We start from the raw sequence: 17081 nt of genomic DNA, 5'->3' as shown, positions 1-17081 counted from the left end.
CGATTCCCATTGGAGTAAAATAAAATACTTATGTAATATTTTCATTTCCTCGCTTTGGTTAAGAGGCAAAGCTCGGCGTTGAATTCCGCAACTCAACAACTGCCTCTAGAATTCAGTGTAAAATTGAGATAGAGACATCTTAACATTAGGTTCCCAGCTTCCCTTTGCCTATCCTCCTATGTGTGTGTGCGGGATACAGCGTGAAGCTAACACGCAACCCTACTATAACTAATTCACGACCCAGTTTGATGATGTCTCATTAGCGCTAAAACACTGGTTTCGTTGGTAATGTATTCAAGTCACCGTCGATGTGATCGTGTTCGCGTTAACGTACTTACTGCGATCTACCTACCTATTTAATAAAGTGGTGTTAGACGATGTATGCTTAGTTGACATTTTCATTTAGTTATTATTTTATTTTATTTAAAATAATAGTAGGTATATAATATTTGTTAGCATTTTTGAATATTAATAGGGTATATGAGACGTTAATTTCAATATTTCAATATATTTTAAAACAAATATAGCGTGGGTATGAATGCTTAAAACTATTTGAGAATGGATATAGCTACGTATTTTCTATAATTACATGAAATAAGGTTAAAAAATTTTTTATTGAATTTTATGTAATTACCTAGAGTTGATACAAATAATTTAATGTTCTCATAATATAAGCATAACACAAATTAACATTTCAAATAAATATAATAACATAATTAACATAACATCTAAGTAGATTATTTACATACACGAATTCGCAACAATTCAACACGGCTCAGCCTCCATCGCCTGAACGAAGGCCCGGCTTAGCGGGGCCTGGGGGTGGCCGGCCGCGGCTGCCCGCAGCGCCGTGGTTGCGGTCTCGGTCGCCCAATCCGCGCCGCTTCGAATATACACTGTATTTTCCCATTTGTAAATCGTGCATTTAAATAAGGTATAGCTTTATTTCTTTTACTTCCTTTTGGTTCACCATTTATTCTATTTTATAGTATAAATGTTGTTAAGTAGAATGAATGACTAATTCCTTTTTATAATGGTAATAAAACATGTATGTATATAAAACTATAAAATTTATAATGATAGCAAATATAGCATGATATAAATTTTAATCAGACTTTTAATGATAAAAAATAACGTTATATTATAAGAGTCATCTTGTTTCCATTTTTTTATGTTAATTAAATATCTTTTTAAGGCTAGCCGTATAATATAATACAATCATTAGTAGTTGCGTGAATGCTTTGACATTTATTAAATTAACATAATATATATAGATAATTAACATAAATCGATATTGGCGAGAATAATAAGAAACTTTGAAATGTTAATAATTATGAAATTTTATGAAATGTTTAGTAGGGTATCACGAGTCTTAGTAAACCTACTTATACAAAGATGTGTTGTGTATGTGGCACTTGAACAAATATTCGTCTACGTAGAATTTGCAAGTTCGTCTTCTTTATTTCATATAGTAGTGCACTGGCGGGGTAAAGTCAACAACGGGGTAAAGTCGGAGCAGCGCACACAGTAAGCATCGGTGGTCGTACAAACAGCCTGCGCAAACACAGCGAGTAAACACGCCGGCTCACCCTCGCTCCCTCCTTCCACTCTCCACCCTCCGCCCTCTGCGACTATTGTTTCACGGAGTGCCTAATTAAATATTTATATTATTTACCCCCTTAATTAAGTATATATTTGGTTCCATCTAAATATAGTGGCGAGACTAAACCAACAGGTATTATTTAATTACCTATTTTAAAAATATCAGCTTCACGCTTTATCCCGCACACAGCACAGGCAGAGGGAACATAGTGTTGAGACACTCCGTTCCCCACTTTCTGCCGAATTCTGGAGGCATTGCGTGTTAACTGGCAGAACTCACCACTGACACCAGAGCGAAGAAATGAAAATATAAACGTGAATAAATATTTCACTTCCTCGAGTGGGGATCGAACCTACAACCGCCGCGTTACAGTCACACCCTTGTGCCGCTGCGCCCCAACCTCTAAAATTGACTCACATGATTTCCAACGTATTTTATTCGTGATTGTGCTTATGTTATACATATATGATTAGGAGATATAAGAGAACACGTAGAAAACGTACATACTCGTATTTATTTATATCAGGCTTATCTAAAGTCAACACGCCTTATCGCAGCCACTTTATCATTCAACACAGATCTCATAATGCCAAGTTTATCATTTACATTTATCATATAAAATTGTTTCGATTTACTTTAATCAATCCAATCAATTTTTGAATAAATCCATGATAAAAGCGTTATCTGGACGTGCAGACAGTGCAAAGAAATCGTAAGTTGTTTAACGATAAGCTTTGTTTTGTAATGAAAATTAATATGCTACTATATTACGCCATTTGTTAAATAAATATTTTACAAGGTCGTCGTGGCCTGCGTGTGGGTTCGATTCCGTCTCGGGGGAATGGGTTGTTAGTTAATAATATTATTATGTCGTCGCTCTGGTAACGAGGGAAAAGTGTGGCGATCAGGAACGGAGTTTTTTAACACACTCCCACCCAGTTATATGAGATTACGTATTTCTATTCAAAATATTTACTAAATAATATATTATTTAGATAGAAAGTAGCGAATTGTAGGTTGTATAACTACTTTGTACAAAACCCCACTAATTGCTGGTAGGTATGGCACTAGCAAAATAAACTTGTACCCAGTTTCTAGTATTGTATCGGTGTCCCATTGTGCCTGTATACAATGGTCTCACAGTCACTAGTTACAAGGCGGCAGAAACGCGCAGTCATTGAGGTCGGTAATACCAATAAAAAGTTTTACATGTGGTTGGTGGTGGTGATTGACTTGTCCAGGTTTGGTTGGTACATATTATTTTATTATGTTAGCTGATTAATTATTAAAATGTTATCTTATGAATATAATAAGTAATTGTGTTGTAAAAAAGATAATTGCAGGGAAGTCAATTCTTATTATACTAAAGTTTTTTACAGTTTCACGCTGTGTGACCTAGTGTTAAGACACTCCGTTTTCTATTTTCCGCAGAATTTTGGAGGCACTGCTTGTTTAGTGGAGTAACTCTACGTCGCCGTTTGCCTCGACTATAGAGCGAAGCAATTTAAATACCTACTAAATATAAAAATTCTTCGAATGGATATCGAACCCACAACCGACCTACTTCTCTCTATAAATATCTACTTAACATATCTTAAGGAAAAGTTATTTTAAGTAATTTACGAGTACCCACAGCTATAAACAGCACTGTAATCTTTACACTTCGGATAAGATAGGATCGCAAACAATTAGAAGGGGCTTTAGTACGTACGCGCTCATAAGCCCCCTTGAAAAAAGTGCCGAGTCAAAAAGGCTTCACGCCTGGTAGCGGGCAGGAGGCAGGATATACAAAGGGGTAGTAAACGTTCGGTATGGACCTAAACAAACAAAAGTAGCGAGGAAGCTGTCTCCTTGTTTGACGAGAGAGAGAAGAACATGCGAGTCAACATTAAGTAGACAATTCTGAACGATCTATTTAATTACCCACAGGCCACAACTCACCAATCCGTGTCAATAACAAAAGTTTCACATACAATGTGACCCCATCATATATTCATTAGTAAAATTAATCTTGATAGTTTATATCGTATAACTTAATATTTATTGTAATTGACCTTTAATTCGTTTTAATTAATTTATAATGACTAAAAGTCGTTTTCTTAATTAATAACTTTTGTTTATTATTAGTTCTTAAATTATTAATAACTCTTCTCGAATAATCGTCATCACGCATCACGCAATGCTTCTACTAAGCTTCCTCTGTCTAACCAGTTACATGCGGGATATAGCGTGAAACTATATATCTATATATATATAATCGAAAGGTCACTCACTCATCACGAAATCTCAGAAACTACATGTGCTAGGAATCTCAAATTTTGCATAGGAGTTACTTATAGGACGTAGGTGCTCGCTAAGACGGGAATTTGCAATATTCGACTTCTAAGGGGTTGTTTTTGGGGTTGAAAGTTTGTATGAAACTTCGTTACTACAAATGCTAGGAGTCTCAAATTTTGCATAGACGTCACTAGGACGTAGTCATGGAGACAGAAATTAATAATAACGGTTCACGCGGGTGAAACCGTGAGCGGGCCGCTAGTAAGTATATATATGTAAAACATATCATTAAACTAACAAATTTGTAATTTTTATTTTTAATTATAATATCATCTATAACTCTTCTACACTAGCCATACATGCATATGTCATGCAATTACTACCTGAATGCACGACCCCGCGCCGCGCCAGTGCCTACAAGCCGCGAAGCTAGTACCTGCTACCTAGTACCTAATACCTACTACCTAGTACATTCTACCCAGTACCTACTCCATTCAGCCGATACTCTCGATATTAAGATAACGATGTCTTTCGAGCCGCGCCGCACTCACCCACTCGACGGCTCTCGAACCAACTTGTTCTTGCCGCATAATTATATTATCCATTTGTTTTTAATGAATATTAATGTCACGCTCCAGCCCTTATATAGACTTGGGTTCGATTATTATTATAAGTAGATAGACATCGAATAATAACTCTTATTGAATTGAAATTTAATAGGTTGTGAAACTATTTTTAATTACTCGCGTTACTACATCGAATTTGTTTTTTGTAATTGGGAATGACAGGCTTAAGTAAATATTGCAGGTGTTGTGACCTTTCAAGGTAGTAGGTTCATATCTGCTAACCACAAACGTTTCAACGGGGAGTTTAAATAATTAGGTAGTAGAACTGCTGCGCGAATGCGATACGAATCAACGATAATGCTGGCCACTGTCTGCTGCCATAATAGTCCATTTATCGAGTTGACTGCCATTTCGCTAGAGAATTATTTATTGCTTCGCACAAGAGCTATGTTATTTTCAATACAATAGAGCCGTCTCTCCGTCCGTCTATAGGTACTTTATAGATATTGTTTTGTTTAATAACCAGCTTCCCGCGCACTGTAGAATAGGCTAAGGGAACCTAATGTTAAGACATTATATTCTCCACTTTCCGCCGAATTTTGGAGATATTGCGAGCTGAGTGACGGAAATAAATATTTAATTTCCTCGATTGGGGATCGAACCCACAACCAGTCGCGTACGCACACTTGCGCCACGACTGGCCTCACTGTTTTGTTTAATAAAGTGGAAATTTCGCGAGAGCGTTGCGGGTAAGATAATCTGAACGCGGTGTGCATAAATAATTCATAAAAAGAGCTGGCAGCCATTAATGAAGGTCCAAACCGCAGTGGAGGCGACTGGAACCACTTCCGCATCAGGTTCGTTTATCTCGCGAACAGAATCGCTAATTTCATGAGTACCTACCTACATATTACCTATATATAATTTTTAATTAGCAGTCGTAGCGGTTCGGTCCCCACTCGGGAAAATGAAATATTTATTTAAAATATATATTTCCATTTCTTTGCTCTGGTGTCGAGGCAAAGCGCGTCGTTGAGTTTCGCCATCCAACACGCAATGCCTCAGAATTCGGCGAAAAGTGGGGAACTGAGTGTCTAAACACTAGGTTCCCTCTACCCACCCTGCTTTATGCGGGAAACAGTGTGGAGCTGGTTTAATTTTAATATAGTGTACTTAATCGTATAGGTATGCCTAGATACCACCATATTGTAGCAAGAACTAATTATCTGTAGTAATCAACGATCGAACTGTAATATAATAGTTATAGGCATCGTCTCCATCAAAGCTGCAAAGCTATTAATAACGTTTACAAACTAATTGAATGATTTAGTCCACTCCAATAATCTTATATATTAGAGTTATTTTTCACATTATCTTATATTTATTTAAATGAAGCAATGAAAGTCCTAAATTCGAAACCAAATATAATAGACACTGATGTAACGTCATATATATAAGTTTTAAGTAATATTTTTAACATTTTTAAAATGTTATTCCACACTTAAGAAAGAAAAAATAATTTTAGAAATTCCTATGGTATTATAATATTTTACACATTCGTTTATCTCCCAAATCACGGTATTCCGATGCAGACAAGAGCGTAAACTCTCCACAAGACCTGGGAGACAATAAATAGCGAGCGCGACCCGCATTCAGGTCACCCGCACGGCACACCACCGCACCCTGGTCTTGTCCATGTTGCTGTCAGTTCGCACCGCATCGGTTACCACAGCACTTTGCTACTACTAGTAGCTAGTGTTACCGTATTTTGTGGGATAATATTGAATAATAGATAAGAAATTGTCTCGGAAATAGTATTTGTGTCTAAATTTTGATTTTTTATTTATAATTTGGCAGAGGGAACCTACAGTTTAGACACCCCGTTCCCCACTTTCCGCCGAATTTTTAGAGGCATTGCGTGTTGAGTGGCGGAACTTAACGCCGGGCTTTTGTCTTGGTGCCAGTGCGATGAAATGAAAATATTAAGAAATAATAATTCATTCTCTCGAGTGGCATCGAACCTACAACCATCGCGTTAGTTACACTCTTGTGCCGTCATTTTTTTGTGTAATAAAATAATAAATAAACATCATATAATTATTTAGTTATACTATTTATTCAATATTCACTAGGTACTCCAGTCTTTAAAACCCCCAACGTATTCAAAATAGGTGAGTGGAGATAGATATACTCGTATATTCGCGAACAAATGGAACGTCACCGTAAGATGCAACTCCAGATTAAAAGCTCGACCGACTAAACCACGTGAAAATCGTGCAAAAAGAGAAGTCACCCGCGGCATTAGCGGATGAGTGTCGGAGCCATTAGTGCGCCCTCCCGAGCCTCCTCTCACCCGACCTCTTCCCTCTTCCCTCTTCCCTCCCCACGGCTCTTTTATTTCTCGCGCGGGGATGAACTCCTTAATGACAAACCTTACTATATCTTTTGTCGAGAACCCGCAAAAGTACGTATTTTGCGGCCCTTTTGTATGGTCTTTTTTATTCTCGCGCTGTTCGCAGCTGCTGAGGTAGATATCTATCTACTATATTACATACATATAGTGGATACAGAAATATTATATTTTTATGTTTGGGGTAGGTAATGTAAGGGAATGTGTTTAAGAATTTTCTAGAATATTCAGTATTAGAATTTTGAGAGAATGTGGATGTAGGTATGTTAAAGATTCATCTCTGTAACTAAATAATGTAATTAAATAATTTATGAAACGGATTATATTTTTATATCCACTGGGCACTCATGCAGGAGTTTGAACCCATAATCGCTCATACGGATATGTTTCAACCGCACAACAATGACGTACCTACATTAAATAACTATAAAAATAATAAATAACTATATTTATCTTCCTATTTTGCATTGCGAATGTGTTGTTGAATTATACAATTAAATTTTCATTTTTTACGCTGCCAAATTTGAGCAATTATAAATAAGTTATACACATTTTTTTAACTTGTAACATTGTTTTGCTTGCCAGCTGGTTTGACGGGTCCCGTAATTAAAAAACATATATTTAGATATATTCAGCAAAAATAATAAAAACATAATATTATTTTCCGTTATCTATATATATAAAATCGAAAGGTCACTCACTCATCACGAAATCTCAGAAACTACATGTGCTAGGAATCTAAAATTTTGCATAGGAGTTATTTATAAGTGCTCGCTAAGACGGGAATTTGCAATATTCGACTTCTAAGGGGTATTGTGCCTTGTGCACCCTTGCATATTGTGTTTTTGGGGATGAAAGTTTTTATAATTTAAGACATAACCGATAACTTGGGGAACGGAGTGTCTTACCACTAGGCTCCACAGCCTATAAGTTCACTATACTATATATATAAAAAAAGTAAAAACATAAAAACATTCAGCTAGCAGATGTTTAATACCGGTATCGCAATATAGCATGGTGTCGGGAGCTCGGGAGCTCGGGAGCGATGCGGCGCGATGGCGGATGTAATGTAATTTGCGGTAATTCGGGCGAGTCGCGGCTTGTTCGCGTCACTTGCCCGCGCTGTACGAGTTGTACGAGTTGTACGACCGGCGGTACATTTATTTTACATTTTGTTTTTGTTTGAATATACTTATAATGTGTATTTTATTTATTGTTATTTCTTTTTTTTGTTTTGTTTAATTAATATAAGAGTTGGATGTGTTAATGTTTATAAATGAAGCTAATGGTGGATTCATATAGCAGGATAAGACAGAGGAAACCTAGTGTTAAAACACTGCGCTCTCCATTTTCCTTTAAAATCTGGAAACATTGTGTTGAGTTGAATAACTCAACGCCGCTCTTTGTTTCGACAAAGAATGAAGATGGAAATAATAAATATTTTATTTCCTCAAGTGGTAATCAAACCCACAACTTGTCGCGTTAACAGTTATAGGGACTCTGTGGCCCTGCGGCACGAGTGGCCCCTATATAGATATAATCATAATACATTTCTTTCCTTTGATAAACAGCAATAAAATACCAGTTTTTTCCATCAGCAAAATAAAGCAAAAGAGGAATATAAATGGCCCAAAGTACGGGTCGCGACAAATAGTCCATTCAGCATGGAACGAGAGTACAATTTGTGGCAGTGTGACTGCAAAGCGCTCATATCTCATGCACATTACCACATAAGTTTGGACTAAAATACGAACTAAATATTTGTATTACATATTTTCCACATTGTCTACTAATAATAAAAATAAAATAAAGCCATATATTGTTGTCTACGAAAAAAACATTTAAAATCACTTTGTTTTCGAGAATATATTTACATGATTATTCATTATCTATGTTGTGATTATAAACTATGTGATAAAACGACCACATTACGACAACATTTTATTTTTATTTTGTCAGGTTTATGTGATTACCCTCAAATAACAGTATAGGCAGAGGGAACCGGCTTTTACGAGGCACTGCGCGTTGAATGGCGGACCTTAACGCTGCGCTTTTGCCTAGCTGCCATGGCGTAGATATTGACAAAAAATAAGTCATTCCCCCATGTCGAAATAAACCACAACCGTCCTGTTACTTGCACACCCTTGTGCCGCTGCGCCACCACGACCCCAAATCCTATCTGAAGACTTTATACCAGAATACATTAACATGAATATTAATCGATTATCAACATTATGATTGTGAACTCTGGTCAGATTATCACATTAAAACGGTAACATTTAATAAAAATGCAAATGGACAAAATAAAAATAAGGTGTCACATTGTAAAACCACTTTAGTGAAATCAACACACCGATATGAGCTCGATATTCAGAAGGCTCATTATGTTAATACGTTCTCGATACACTGCGAATCTGTGAATAAAATTAATGTCCGTTTAAACGGAACGGAAAACACGAACAAAGCCAATAAACGAGAGTGGCTCCGCCAACGGGCAACGGGCAACGATACATCATTCCGTTTGACCGCGTGCATATTGTTTATCGTGTTAATTTCATTTGTTAGCACCGACCAACTTATCGGCTACAATTATAAAATGGTATTATTGAATTGAATCGAAACGCGTCGGAATGTGGAAATATTTTCGAATATCTATTTATATGGGGAACGCGGTCCGCTGTTAGCGGTCGTTTCATAATTGATTGCCCTCATCTCTATTGAATATTAATGTTCGATTTATTCATAGATGTATAGAGTATAATCGAACTCGATAATTTAAACATAAAACTAAGTGGATGTTTTGTGGGGCACTAGTTATGTCGTTCATTGACAAATACCGCTTGTGTTTGTTATAATAAAATGAGATTTCTAGTACTTTCAATTAGTAAATGTATTCGAACTTGGCATACGTGAAATAAAATAAACATTAACATGTTGATAGCTATTTAGTATAATTTTCGATGCCAAAATGTTGGTAATTTATCATTATTTTCATATTGCAGACGGAGATCGCCAAGAGACTAAATGCTATAATAGCACAAATTTTACCTTTCCTCTCACAAGAACATCAACAGCAAGTGGCGTCGGCGGTGGAGAGAGCGAAACAGGTCACCATGACTGAACTTAACGCCATTATTGGGGTGAGTGTTAAACTTTAATTTCTTTAATATATTCATTTAGGAAAAGATTATTTTTAAATTAAAATATAAAATAAACATAATATATGAAAATTAAATGATAAATTATGTTAATAAAAAACTGTTTATTCATATAATTTTAACATACCTAAGATAGAAACGAAATAAATAATAAATCGCACTTAATGTCTTAAGTTAAGAGTTGACATTATAATTTACAGACTTACCCAATTTTGGAAAATATTGAATTATTTAAACTTGTTGCTAATTTTAAGATATTTTTCGTAAGTATATTTCTACTGGATTATTGATATATGGATATGATTTACGTACAAGTCCACAGCGACGATGTCAATATGGTTAGCAATACTGCCATCATTCGCCTCGGAGCTCTCTGTTTGTGGCAACTGTCCAAACAAATTCTCAGCTTCTGTTACCTATATATTTACTCGAATATTAAACAACTGCATAACTACAACTTGCAATTATATTGCTAGATTTTAGTTAATTTCTGTCTGTCTATTTGAAAAAAATTGTAAAGATATCTTCTGTCAATTAATAAACTGTAATGTCGGCAATAAAGAAATAATAATTCGATGAAATTCTACAAACAAACATAATAATGTACGCGATAAAAGTTTATTAGTTAAAATGAACAAGTACGTGTAAAGTAAGTTCATTTCGTAAAGGCACGCGGCTTTCAACAGGTCGAAAGTTCGACGGTCGTTAATTAAACGATCTAAGCCGCGCTACTCGAGCTGGCTGCTGGCCAACATCGGGGAATTAATAAAATTACTACCGAATGAGATTATTTTCTGTTTTTTTTTAAACGTTAAATTATTTGTTATTTGTATGAAATATTTGTGCAAGGGTAATATAATTTATCACAAGAAAAAAAAACAGTAGTAACACAAACGTTAAAATTTATTAATAATCTGTATCTTAGCACTCTTTAAAAAAAAATTTAAAAGCAACGTTCGTAAAATTAATACAGCTACCCACCTATTTGCTAATAATAATTCTCATTTACGTGTTAAACTAGCTAAATGGACGTTTAAACGATTCTCGCATAGTTTTGCGGCGACGCGTCCCAAAATATATCACTTCAAGCATAATGAGTTCGAAAATAAAGCGGGCGAAGTCGCTCGTCTCTCATCGGAGTGCGGCCGATAGACTCTTGTTAATCTCGAGCCTCGGGCGCCGAGCCAACTCGATTAGTACTCTTAGAGCTCGCGTTCTGACGACAATGTTGCCACTTTCACACAACACTGATTTATAATTTAAAGTTCGACGTCAACCTTCAAGTGTTTGTTCTCTCTGTATTATTATTCTTTAACAAATAGTTGACAAAATATCGCCTTGGATGATTAGCACCTGCTAGTAATGTGTTAGTTTTCGTAAGTCAACAATGTACTAAGTTCGTATTCCATTCGAATACATAATTCTATTACATTTGAGAGTATTTGTATGGTCATAAAAAATCTAATTTTTTTATCAATATATCAATATATTAATTATTAAGAGATTAAAGGATTTTTATGCATTCAGCTCGTTGCTCTTGGGAATTTAAAATTCACCTGTATCCCCATTGACTGGCGGAACAGCCCCTGAGGAACCGGCAAAACGTAATATCGCCCTCTCCCTATAAAACACTTTAATTTAAATAAAAAAGCGGCGCCACCTTCCGTATGTCGGTCCTTTTTTATTGCGAACCTTTTTTATTTTCGGGTCAGCTAGGGATCAAAGGGAGAGTCCCTCGAGAGGCCGCCTGCACGCCCTCGCCCTCCTCATCTGATTTGCGACCATTCTGTAGAGCGCCGATTTGTGAAGAGGGAATACTTCTCAAATTGGGGACTGTTTGCTCGCCTATTAAAATCACTTACTCCTTCACAAAAACGTCTCGTTTACTTTATTATTTTATTAAAATTTTTATGTTCTATGAATTCAAGTATTATGTTAAATGATTTAGCAATATCAAATTACTTTCTAAAGGAATTTAAATTAAAGCTATGTTCAAATATTAAGTAGGTATATTTATTATCACACTGACATCTTTACCAACCGTGAATTCTTTTACGTAAGATAAAGTGTTGTAACGTCTTTGTCGATAAGTTTCGGAGGTTTATCAATTCTGGTGCGGATTTTATTCCGCATCATCGAACCGAAGGGGTGGGGGTCGCACCCTCGGAGGTAATAGCTTTTCGATACAATCTCGTTCTCGCGTTCACCTATGACACAATTGTTCACATTGAAACAATATTCACGTAACTCCAACAGATCTGTGAGGCGTGCGGCCTCGTGTCACATTTACGCGTGTTGAATTCAGTGAAACTTTTTTTTTTCTTAGTGTCACGCTGTACCCTGTACACGGTAAGGTACGCAAGGGAACCTAATATTAAGACACTCCTCATTTTTGCCGTGACACTAGACCGAAAATATTAAATATTTCACTTTCTCAAGTGGGAATCGAACCCATAACCCATCGCGTTTACAATCACACTTGTTGCATAAAACATTTAATCATTAAATAGTACTTAAACAACACTTTAATACTATTTATTTTATCATTTCACTTAGTCTTTATAACCACGACTACATATTTAAATAACTGTAGTGTATTATGCGTGGTTTATGCAATATTATCTGAAGAGATATTATGTGAACCAACACGAGTGCTCGCCGTGTAAATAGAGCGTATCTCTTTCCCGTCGATGGCTTTATAAACAACAAGCGGGTCGTGAAAACATTTCTATCTAGTTCACGCTGCGCGGCTCCTGCGCCCTGATAAAAATTACGACAGGAATAAATCAGGGGACCGAGTTGAGGGGGAGAATGGGGAAATGTGGATTTGTCATTTTTCCTAGACACGTTCGCGGCCCAGTAATAAATATCGCATTGCATCCGTTCTGTGTTCTTTCTACCCATTAGCTTTGTGTTGCGTTATGTCAACTGTGGGTAGAATATATGTTTTGTTTGAGTTTTGTAAAAGAATTTAAACTATAGTTGAGAAGATTTATGTATCTTTTATGTTTTAAAAATTCAGTACACACCAGGGTTGGCAGTGGGAATCTAGTTTTAAGACACTCCGTCCCCCATTTTCTGCTGAATTCTGGGGGCATTGCGTGTTGAGTAGCGAAACTCAACAGAGCAACGCCCTCGACTAGAGCGAAGAAATGTAAATATAAATAAATATTTAATTTCCTCTAGTGGATATCGAACCCACAACGTGTTGCGTTTACAGTCGCACATTTGTGCCCCTGCGCCATGACTGGCCTCAATATTTATTTTATATCTTAATAATTTATTTATTGTCACACAGGTAAGTATAACTTATTACTTAGCATAGGTGCTCAAACAAATGATATTCCACATTAGATATTATTCGGAATCATTAATAACGCTAAAACATTTCCATATGATATTCAAAATCTATTGTACATAGATTTATTTGAAATAAACCTCGAACCACAAAATAGGCATGGATCCATTAAGCGATGCTAAATGCGATCTCTGATTTATTCGAACCCACATTCGGTATATGTATGTGATTAGAAGCAATTATGTTGAAAGCTTATGTTGTAACAAGTGTTGGCGTCGCGAGCCCAAGCTCCAGCTCTGCGTCTAATGGTGCGTGCTCACCCCTCCATCCCCTAACTCTACCCTATCTGTAGCTTACACCGTTCTCTAAGCGACTAAAAGAGCGTAATTTGATCATGTCTTAATATCTAAATGGATAGGTAGGGTAGATACTAATGTTAAACAATTTTGTGAGTTCTATAATATTATATTAGTTTTTATATGTGATTAATAATTTTCCTATTTTCCTTTCTCCTATTAAAACTGACTATTAATTTTCATCTATTTACGAATCTAAGTACATTTATTTATCTGAGCCGAAAAATTATGATGGATATCAATAGGTACTTAAATACTTCTTATAATAATTTATAATATTTTTTTTTATTGCCTAAGTGTTGATAGCATTGCTAGCTGAAATAGACCAAACAACTAAATAAATTCAAATAGATTTTATTCTAAATTATAAAATGGACATTCAATTTTTTTATAACGAGTGTGAAAGTGAACACGCTGTGAACAGAATATGCAAAACACCTAACATTCGACAAATATTTGATAACCATAATATGAATAAAACAAGCGGTAGGTATCACACCGAAATAAAGAGTGAAAATGTTTCGAAATACAGATTTCAGTCGAGTTTTACATATTAATATTCGTAAAATGTTTCGAGCGAGTAAAAATCCCCGCTCGAACACTATCCATTTATAAACGAAGAATTATCCGCGGGTGTGGGGAGAGTAAATGTGCCGTGAAAACCCGAACGCGTAGAAGCATTTTTTTTTCACGACAAAAGCTTTTCACGCAACGGATAAGCGACGTTGTACCTACGCTATACCTACGTAGTGTATGTTTATAGCTTATGTATTAATTTCAATGGTTTTATATTCTGTTATTATATTCTTATATGAATTGTTTTCAACTTACATTATAAAAATAAAATAAAATTAATTATTTCGTTTTCAATAAATTCTTACAAATTTTAATTATCTGTAAAAGCTTAAGTGCATTGAAAAATATTCTCCCCTTGTTGACACAGTTGAAACTTCAGCAAACTTTAATTTGTAGATAATATAAACACCAAAAGTCGGCGGCGAGATAAGTAAACAGATAGCAAAGTCGTTAAGAGTAACGAGTTTCGATCCCCCACGACCCGCTGGTATTTAATCTCTTCTAAAGTAAAATGCACTTCGGAAAAAATATCGCGGTGAGATATGAACGGCACATTATTGTCATTCATAATAACAAGCGAGCGGGAGGAACGGGGAGGCGGCGGGAGGCTGTGGGAGGCGGGTGGGGAGCGAGGCGTGAGTCTCAATAGCTCGGGTCGTGTCATGCCAGCCGTTTCGACGCGCCTCGGCTTTGTTTAGATTCCTCTGGTTTCCCACCCGGCTTTTCAGAAGCAACACCTTTAAACTTGAAGTGAATGCTCTTAGCTACAACTTGTACTGATTATATCAACATTAGATTTCATCGTGGATTCCTTTTATTTGCACAATAGTGAAGAATATATTTTTATTTCAAATATTAATAGAAAAATGTACTTACTTTTGCGACGTTCTTTTATTAAATCCATTATAATAATAAAATATTTTAATGTAGACAAAATTTAATATTAATAAAATTTAAAATCTCTGATATAAACGTACTCCAGTCTCCAGCTAAGTGGCGCTCGCCACCTTTTGACACATAATAAATCACAGCCATGAGCGGCCAATAAAAAATATGCTCCACCCTCAACGAAAAACCAATTAATTTTCGGCAGCTAAATAAAAGATTGTGACCGCCCGAGCGGGAAAAAAAATCGAGCTCGCCGGAGCGAACGAAGCGAGCGGAAGCGGGCGCGGGGGCGGAAGCGGTTAACTGGGGAAGCCATTGAAGTTCAGAGGAGAGCACGCCAGCGCCGTATAATAATAAAGTTAAACGTGACGAGATAGAAACGGGAAGCGCGGGAAAACGAGGGAAGTGGAAAAAGGGGAATAATGGAGAAGGAGTAATCAATTTCGCACAGTCGTCGCCGCCGGCGGCGGAGCTCTCATTTAAATTTTAAAGCGCCAAGGTACTGGTGGGGGGGGGGTCCGTGGAGGACTTTTTAATTTGCCTCGGCTCTGTTTTAAAAATGCACGGCGTTCTGCGGTGACACATCAATTCACTTTGACCGTCGACATTCGGAACTTTGAATATGTTGGTACAATTTTTATTCATATAGGCCTTCTTGTATTTAGTTTTCCTTTAAAAATGCATATATTTCTGTTTAATATATCCGCGTTTTTTTGTATTGAAACAACTACTAGAATCGGATTGAAATTAGATAATTTAAAATACGAATTAAGATACCTACCAACCTGTACCGTGTTGGTAGGTATCTACCTACCCACATTTCGAGGCAGTATTGCTTATTCATTAAACATTGTTTTTATCTTGTAAGTAAATGGACGACACGTAATTAGATGGCCATATTTTCTAACGATCTGATAAGAACGGGTTTTCTTTTATGTAAACACGAATATTATTATTCATATTAATCGAAGACTTGTGTACGATGTTGTTATCAACTCATTAATGCAGATTGACATTAAATCTTGACTCAACTACTTAAATATTTAATAATTTTATTTACTGTGTATAAAAATCGTTATAGAATCGTAGTCATAATGAGTGAACTATAGAAAAAGTATTATAATTTACCTATTGAGTTTTTCAATAAAATTAACATTTTAATTGTTCAAGGTTAAAAATGCAACTTTGTCTAAATATTTTAAACTTGTATTTATAACTGTACAAATGAATAAAATGGACGACAGAATGTCATAAAGTAAAAAATAAATAAAGAAGGAAGAAATAGTCTTCTTAAAATAATTTTATTATCAGTTTAGGTAATTAATGCAAATTTTGCTCTAGTATTAAATAAATTTATAACACTGTTATTTGGTTACAGCAACAAAGGCCTGACCTTCCACGGCTGCTGCAGCAGATGCACGCAGCGCACTTACCTGCCCACGGGGCGCCGCCGCTGCCGCTGCTCGGACAGGGAGCCCTGCCGCCCGCGGGCCTACTGGGCCTCGGCGTGCCTCACCACCCCCTTTCCGTACTTGCGAAACCTCCAGACATACACCGACCGGACGATAAAGGCAACGGTAAATTGCACTTTACTCTAAACTAAAGTATTCATTATATCCCAGCTTAATTATCACCTCCACTATTAACTATATTTGAGTAATTTAAAAGTTAAAGTGGCGAAGTAGCCCTGAAAATTAACTCATCAAAAATTCATATGTGGGTGTGTGTTTGACTACCCTAGTGTTGGGTGAAAATGTGCGAAATGATTTCAGTTTTCATTTTTTTTCTTGTTTAACAATAGATATTTATTTATATTACTAATAAACATAATAATTCAGAAATAAAAGTCAATAAAAATAAAACAGTATGGAACCAATAACTTCTAGTCAACTTTTCAATTATTATCAAAACCTTTGCTTAATGTATGGTGAACGTGTAAAGTACGTACT

The 17081-nt window shown here is 36.0% G+C and overlaps 1 protein-coding gene across 1 annotated transcript in view; it reads left to right on the top strand.

Moving 5' to 3' along the window:
- LOC146539568 (protein groucho-like) overlaps window positions 1-17081 on the top strand; it is a 51063-nt gene that overhangs the window by 13740 nt on the left and 20242 nt on the right. The window contains exons 5-6 of the mRNA XM_085208076.1: window positions 9859-9996; window positions 16511-16709. Coding sequence (XP_085064202.1) covers window positions 9859-9996; window positions 16511-16709 — 337 coding nt within the window. The remainder of the gene's footprint in view (window positions 1-9858; window positions 9997-16510; window positions 16710-17081) is intronic.

Source organism: Heliconius melpomene, chromosome 4 (assembly GCF_056956725.1).
Source record: "Heliconius melpomene rosina isolate 202511_hmr_F chromosome 4, ASM5695672v1, whole genome shotgun sequence".
In the NCBI taxonomy this organism is placed as follows: domain Eukaryota; kingdom Metazoa; phylum Arthropoda; class Insecta; order Lepidoptera; family Nymphalidae; genus Heliconius; species Heliconius melpomene.
This window is presented reverse-complemented; position numbering and strand designations above follow the sequence as displayed.